Source organism: Miscanthus floridulus, chromosome 11, assembly GCF_019320115.1.
Source record: "Miscanthus floridulus cultivar M001 chromosome 11, ASM1932011v1, whole genome shotgun sequence".
NCBI lineage: Eukaryota > Viridiplantae > Streptophyta > Magnoliopsida > Poales > Poaceae > Miscanthus > Miscanthus floridulus.
This window is the reverse complement of record NC_089590.1, coordinates 81,807,167-81,815,034: the sequence shown is the minus strand read 5'-3', so window position 1 is coordinate 81,815,034 and position 7,868 is coordinate 81,807,167. Positions and strand designations below refer to the sequence as shown.

Here is a 7,868-nt window from a genome sequence, read left to right as displayed (position 1 = left end):
GGGGGCTCCCTACCAAGAGGCAGGACCACCGCAGATATCGAGCTCCTACAAACCACAAACCTCTCACTCACTCGCGCCTCATGTCCACATATGGGCCATACTTGATAAACAGTTAAATGCCAGATATATTAAGCCAAAACACAAAAACTGAAGAAGGAAACAACCAACCACTTATGCTGTCGTGCGTGGAACCCCTAAGCCAGCTGTATATGCAACATTTTCTCTGTACTCTATCATTTCAAGTTGCATATTAAGCACCTGCGGTTAGCGTAAAGAACACTAAACACAAGTGCTCGTGGCTAAGATTTGAGTTCCCCTGCCCTCTCAAAGAAAGAAAATTAAGAAAGATTTGAGCTCCTGCCGAGCGCGTCCGGGACGATAGAAAAGCTTGGGGACGCGTGAGACGCATGTGGAGCTCGCACATGGCTCGAATTAAATGAGACTGATGACGGGGGTTAGCCAGAGGAAGAAGATAGCGACGACGAACCTTTGCTTCGGTTGAGAGGCATTTCGGTTCCATTCCATGGATCCCCTCCCGAATTTCTGCTCCTTGGAGTGAGCAATCCTACGCGTTCGTCACCTCCCAAATCTTTGTTGGACTCCGCGCGGACACGGCCGATTTTCTAGAGGAAATTCTCTCGGGGGCCTATGTAAGGCCCAAGTTGTCAGAAAAGCACCAAAGTTAAATGGGGCCGAACGAATTCTCTTGCGGGCTCTATCGGAATGGGCCACTAGGTGGCCGCTGTTTTCTCGCAGGTAAACGGGCATGAAGGCGGGCCCTGGCCCGTGGTCTCTTCCTCTCGGTGGGCGCCGCCACCACGACGCGTGTTGGTGTTGGGACGGACCGAACACTCACCACCCGCTCCCAGTCGCGTCGCCATCCGCCGCTCCGCAGCTCACGTGAAAAGCAGCGCAGGCGCAACCGCAACGCGAGGCTGAAAAAAGGCGGAGAAACTGCTTGAACTGGAAGCGACCCTAGTCCAAAACCACCGCACCGAGCCCCGCCGCGCCGCGCCGCGCCACCTCCGCGCCTCGCACTCCTCTCTTCTCCCCCCGCCGGCGTCGAGCCCGAAGCGAAGGCGAGCATGCATCACGACCCCAACCCCTTCGACGAGGGCAGCGCCGACGACAACCCCTTCTCCGTGAGCCCAAAACCCTTTCCCCCTCATTCGGAAATTTTGCTGCCTACCTAGGTGGTTTGGTAGATCTGGAGATTTTAGGCGAGTATCTAATCAACCGTCGCTGTTGCGTCCTAGAATGGAGGAGGTGGAGGTGGCAAGCAGCAGTACGGGTTCCGGCCGACTGAGCCCGTCGGGTTCGGCGGCGCCGGCAGGGGCGACGCCGTCGTCGACGTCCCGCTCGAGACCATGGGGGTAATAAGGCGCTTCATCCACACGCTGCTCCCCCTTTTTCCTCAGTTGCTATTCGTGGGCTAATCCCAGTGTTTTGGGGTCGGTGTCGGCGCGCAATGCAGGACTCGAAGAGCAAGGCGAGGGAGTTCTCGTCGTGGGAATCAGATCTGAAGCGGCGAGAGGCGGTGGGTTTTTTTTGTCCTCCATTTCCACTTTCGAACTTTTAGTTGGCTGTTTGATCGGTGGTGTTCTCATGGCTTCTGTTTTGTGGCTGTAGGATATCAAGAGGAGGGAGGAGGCGCTGAAGAATGGTGCGTCACTATTTTTTTTCTTTCTAGTGTCAGACTGTCAGTGGTGTTCGAGTTGTCACTTGTTTCAACTTAAATATGATCGTTGGCATTTCCCCCCATTTTGCTTGGTGCAGCTGGCGTGCCGATGGAGGAGAAGAACTGGCCACCATTCTTCCCCATCATCCACCATGACATTGCCAATGAGATACCAGCCAATGTGCAGAAGTTGCAGTATCTTGCATTTGCAAGCTGGCTTGGTATGTTGGCATGGACCATTTTGTTGCACTGTGATTACTAGTAACAAGTCATTTTCTTATCTAGGTGGGGTTGCAGAATCAGGCAATTAGGGGTACAAGCCTACTAGATATGGTGTATTTGAAAGGTGGCTAGCAGTGATTGTTCATGCTTTTGATTTGTGTTAATATAAAATTGCAGGAATTGTGCTTTGCCTGTCCTGGAACTTCATTGCTGTCATAGTCTGCTGGATCAAGGAGGGAGGTGGGTTTCATGGTTGTCTGTAAATGCTGGTGTACTCTATACATTGCACTTGCATTAAATAGTTGGCATATCTTATGCTTGCAGATTCAAAGTTGTTTTTCCTTGCAACAATCTATGCTTTGCTTGGAATTCCTCTGTCATATTTGATATGGTATAGGCCACTCTACCGTGCAATGAGGTATGCCGTGATCATTTTTGGAACTCCTTAATATGGATAAATTTCGCGTTGTAGTACATTTAGATGAGCCCATCGTAGAGCGTTTTCCATCAGTGCATATTGCAATTGCGTAAATTAATATGTGCCCATCCTAGAGTCTTTTGCATCAGTGCATATTGCAAAGCAAGTTCTTGTGTAAATATAGTATATGCGGACTTGGGAAGTGTTCCATCAGTGCGTATTGCAACGCAAGTTCTTGTGTAAATATAGTATATGCGAACTTGGGAAGTGTAGTGACTATTTTCATGTACCAATTAGCTGAGGCACGGTATATTTGTCCCTATTATATTTAGGCACCAAACATTGATGTGGCTCGAATTCTAGTATAAGATTGTTAAGTGGAACTTACTATAGTTATGATATACATTTCTGGAACCAAGATGCTTATATTTATAAGTCTTTGCTTTGCTGCATGATGCTTTGTATTTGACACTCTCATTAACTTGTTAAACAGGACTAACAGTGCTTTCAGTTTTGGATGGTTTTTCCTGTGTTACCTGGTAAGATCTAATTTGCAAGTTTATTTTGCATGATTAACATTTCAGTTCAACTACTTTAGTAGTTGTCACTTTTCATTTAGCACAGATGAGGTCATTTTTTGCAATTATGTCTGGTGCAGATCCACATTGGTTTTTGCATAATTGCTGCCATTGCTCCACCAATTGTATTTCATGGGAAATCATTAACGTAAGTTTGCCACTCCTTTTATCTAAAGTAATCAAAGCCATCAGTAGTTATGGGCTTGGGTGGGTAAGCACCATTGCGTAGATAGCCAGTGATGTTGGCTGCTGGGAAAGGAGAAATCAGTAAATCATAGATTGGGATCACAGATTTCGGAGGAGAAACTAGGTTGATTCTTGCTTGATCATAACCCGTAGATGACTAACCCTTTTATATGGATTTCTACCTTCATAATAAACAATGTCACTATGGATCGCAAGAGATAATTCCCTAAATTTTCAGATATAGGGTTCCAAACAAACAACAATTAATGATAATTGGACGTGTGTGTGCCGCCTTGTTGGATGGCTGCCCATGGCCATATTATGAGTATAGTTAGTTTCAATTACTTGGTGCTTATAGTTGAGAATTTTCTGTGAAAGGTCAGAAATAAGTTCTTCCATATTCCTATGCAAGGTCTGAATCTGAAATAACTCAGTTAGCTGATTAATTTTATGCTCTTTTAAAAGATATGGTTGGTCATGTAACCTCTCAAATTTCCTCTGTAAGGTCTGAATCTGAAATATGTCAAAAATTTGATTAATTTTACGCTCTTTTAAAAGAATATGGCTGGCCATGTGCCAGTTCAATGTCTCAAATTTAGCAGCTGAACTGTTCATTGCTTTATGCTTTATTGGGTCTGTAAATATGCTCTTAAACGTATTGGCTTGAGTGGATGGTGTGAAAATGTTATTCATAGCTGACCTATTTTTTAACATCAATGTATTATGCTTAGTCTGATGCAGAACTTTTTTTTAAAATTCTTGTTAGTGGTATTCTGGCTGCGATTGACACCTTCTCTGAGCATGTGATAATTGGGGTAAGCTGAGTGGTGGACACACTTTTCGTGCCTTTTTCAATGCATCAGATACGTGATGTCTCCCAAATCTTGGGGCGATAATAAGAATCAATACTTCCCTGTTGCAGATCTTTTACTTTGTGGGGTTTGCACTGTTTTGTCTGGAGACACTGCTGAGCATTGGGGTTCTTCAGGTATGAAAGTTTTTTCCCCTCAACAGTCATCAATTTGCTACCTTGACATTTCAATGTTTCTGCATACTAGTGGATATTCCATTGTGTAACAACATACTAGATGAGCAGTCCTTTTTTGGTATTAAAGTCTGAAGTTCACATTGATATAAACATTTTATGGACGTTAATGTTAGGAAAAAGTCTACATACACCCTAAGGTATCCCTAGGGTGCTTACTTCACCCCCTCAACCTATAAAACGTGGTATTCCACACACTAAACTATGCAATACCATTTGAATGACCACCTGAGGTGGTTTTGCCAGTGGCATGCCGCGAGGCCTGGGCCACTTGTCAGGGTGCAACTGACGTGCTTTAGTTGTCCCTGCATCAACCCTTGCCAGCTCTCCTCCACGTATGTTGCTGCCGCTCATCCCTCCCTCGCTTTGCTCCATGCCAGTTGCTGTAGTGATTTTTTGGCCACCACATGATGCCCCTACGCCAATAGAGCTACTCACCCTATCCCGTTCCACTTCTTTGTGCCGTCCACATGGTGGACCTGCACAAACAGCCTCGGACCAGTGCTGGGCCTTGACCCCACGGAAGGAGGTGGGCCACAACATTGTTGAGTTGGGGGGGGGGGGGGGGGGGGGGGGGGGGGGGGCTTGCCTTAGTGGTGGCGTCGATTGGGCAGAGAGGGATGTAATAGTGGCAGTCCCTGCTACCAAATTTGCAGGATGTTCTGGACTTGGCCCGCGTTCAGGGGTCAAGGAGGCTGACCTCTCCGAGGAATTGATGGCATCCGTTGAGTAAAATAGTCTAGTGTGCAAGATACCTGTTTTGTCAGGGGACTATGTAGACTTTTTCCTTAATGTACAGTTGAGTAAAAAATGTTTGCCTTAGAAGAATACGGTGGGGGTGCTTCATTGAGAAACATAACTGTTACCAATTTTTTAATGTCTGATTTGCCAAATGATATATTTGGTTGTCTTGCTATTTTATTTAGTTTGTCATTTGGATGAACAATACAGTTTTCTTAATATGTAGGGACTCAGCATAAGAATTGGTCTTACAATTTTGTTGCAGCCGATATAACACCATTATGTATGGTGTGATGTTTGTCTACTTTTTTTGTTTCTACATTGCTCCATGTTTCAGATGACCTTTCTTGAAGTATTTCTTAATAATAATACATAATTCTAAAGCATAACATTGCTATCTGTGTCTTGATGTTTGCAGAAAGTGTACATGTACTTCAGAGGGAACAAGTGAAGCCAGTCATGATGGAGAATTACATTTCTTGAGAAAATGGGGAGTTACTTGTGGCTACGTAGCACATGTTCACTCGATGGTTTTGTGCATACCTGTCAGTACACCTTGAGTCTTCTTTTCTTATGTCAGTGGCGCTGAGAATTGCTTTTTAAGATGGTATGGAAGTAGGAGGGTAGCTCTTCTGAAACATTAGCGTAATGGTCAATTTATGGAGTACAAGGCAATATTTGGTATATGCTTAGTATATGCTATCGTTCCGGCCAATTTAGTCGAAAGTTTGGTCTGAGAACCGTTCGTCTTTTCCCAGCTTTCATTGCACTCGAGGCGCTATGGCTGTTGAAACATTAGCCTCGCGTCCATGTCGTTTGGTTTGGTCCTTTGCGGTCGGTCGAATACCTGGGGCTTTCTGTCGTTGAACATGCAGTTGTGCTGCTGGTACAAGACGTATACATTTCTAGTCCATTTCAACCAGCTATAGTTGAGACCTGAAAGACAAATTTGTCGACCTGCAGCCTATGCAGCCTATTCAGTTGGCTGGTTCACGAAGAAGTACTGTTAGCTGGTTTGTGCGAGAGAAAAATACTAATCCGACTGAAAATTTACGATCGTTTACGACAAGCCATAGCCAAACAAACAGTCCGCTGATTATTCATCTAGCTGTCATTGACTACAGTTATATGCATAGCCCTGTGGTCCTAAGAATTGATCGTTATCCATTCAAGCAGTGACATTTTTTTGTCATATGTGGCTGTGGGGAGTAACCAAGCACTTTTCTTTATATATATACTCCTTTTGTCCTAAAATAGCTGCTCATATAATTTTTAGAGCTTCTTTTTAAAATTAGGATTAAGTCCACTTTTGGCTCCTCAACTACTATGTTAGTTTAATTTTAATTCTCAACTATAAAATCATCTAGTACCGGTACCTCAACTGTCAAAACTATTCACTTTAAGCACCTAGGAGGGTGAAAGCTCTAGTTTGTTTTTGGTTAATTGATGAAACTCTAAGTGCTAACCTAGTTTATCAAGATGATTATAAGATAGGTAGCACTACTCCAAGTGATGAAGCAATGGCGAAGATCATGACAATGGTGATGGCATGGTGATGGTCAAATGCTTAAACTTGGAAAAGAAGAAAGAGAAAAACAAAAGGCTCAAGGCAAAGGTATAAAATGTAGGAGCCATTTTATTTTAGTGATCAAGATACTTAGTGAGTGTGATCATATTTAGGATAGATAGCCGTACTATTAAGAGGAGTGAAACTCGTATCGGAATGCGGTTATCAAAGTACCACTAGATGCTCTAACTCATTGCATATGCATTTAGAATCTAGTGGAGTGCTAACACCCTTGAAAATATTTGTGAAAATATGCTAACACTTGTGCACAAGGTGATACACTTGGTGGTGTTAGCACATTTACAAAGGAGATGGTGTTTGCAGGGTTGAGATGGGGTTTGGGTCCCTCTCTCCCTCCCGCCGAGCTTGCTCGACGGGATTCGGCGCTTTCGGGAAAATAGAATGCCTATTTTCTATTGCGCCGGATGCAAATTCTTGTGGTTGGCTCATTGGAGCAAGGGTGGAGAAGTTAGAAGTGAAAACGAGTTGATCGCGAAGACGCTGGCGTCGGTCAACTGACCGGACGCTGGACCTGAGATGCACCGGACGCTGGTTTCTGCGTCTAGTCAAACTGACATGGCAACACAGTGACTAGGGTTTAGCACCGGACGCTAGTTTGTGTTCGGTCAAGGTGGACCGGACGCGTCCGATCGAAGAAAACCGGATTTGGACCCTTACTGTAAACGACCGGACGCTGGTGGTTCAGCGTCCGGTCAGTTTTGCCGGAGCATCCGGTCAGTTAATAGCCGTTGTGATCTGACGGCTCAAGTTTAACTCAGAATGACACGTGGCTTACATCTGTGGACCAGACGCTGTGTCCAGGATCCGGTTAATATGATCGGAGCGTCCGGTTAGAGCGCGTTTTGCCCAGTGAAGGGGTATAATGGCTCTATTTGATGGGGGCTCTATTTATAGCCCCATGGCCGGCTCAAGGAACAACTCTTGCACATTTTTATTGACATAGCAACCTTATGAGCTTAGCCAAAGTCCTCCCACTCATCTCCATCATTGATTCATCATCTTTGTGAGATTGGGAGAGAATCCAAGTGCATTGCTTGAGTGATTGCATCTAGAGGCACTTGATATTCGTGTTGCGCTGCGGATTTTGCTTATTACTCTTGGTGGTTGCTACCACCTAGATGGCTCAGTGCATCGGTGGAGGATCGGCACGAGTTGGTGATTGTTCGTGGCCGTCTCCGGTGATTGTGAGGGGAGTTGTACCTTCCCCGGCGGAGCGCCGAAAGGTAACTCTAGTAAATTGCTCGTGTCATTGAGTTACCTCACTTGTGGGTCGGTTCTTGCGATGTCCAATCGTGTGGACGAGGTTTGTGAAACACCTCTTAGCCGTCGAACCACCAAGTGTTGGTCGACACAACGGGGACGTTGCGTGTTGGCAAGCACATGAACATCAGGAGAAAATCGATTGTCTCTTA

At 45.1% G+C, this 7,868-nt stretch overlaps 1 protein-coding gene across 1 annotated transcript; it reads left to right on the top strand.

The window, feature by feature from the left end:
- Positions 1 to 917: 917 nt before the first annotated feature.
- Positions 918 to 5,608, top strand: LOC136491361 (secretory carrier-associated membrane protein 6-like). The gene is made up of 12 exons (XM_066487638.1): positions 918 to 1,142; positions 1,257 to 1,373; positions 1,475 to 1,537; positions 1,630 to 1,663; positions 1,777 to 1,899; positions 2,078 to 2,140; positions 2,225 to 2,318; positions 2,812 to 2,857; positions 2,977 to 3,044; positions 3,849 to 3,897; positions 4,005 to 4,070; positions 5,287 to 5,608. The coding sequence occupies exons 1-12, from the start codon at positions 1,086 to 1,088 to the stop codon at positions 5,317 to 5,319; spliced, it is 813 nt and encodes a 270-aa protein (XP_066343735.1). The 5' UTR covers positions 918 to 1,085; the 3' UTR covers positions 5,320 to 5,608.
- The last annotated feature ends 2,260 nt before the right edge of the window (positions 5,609 to 7,868 follow it).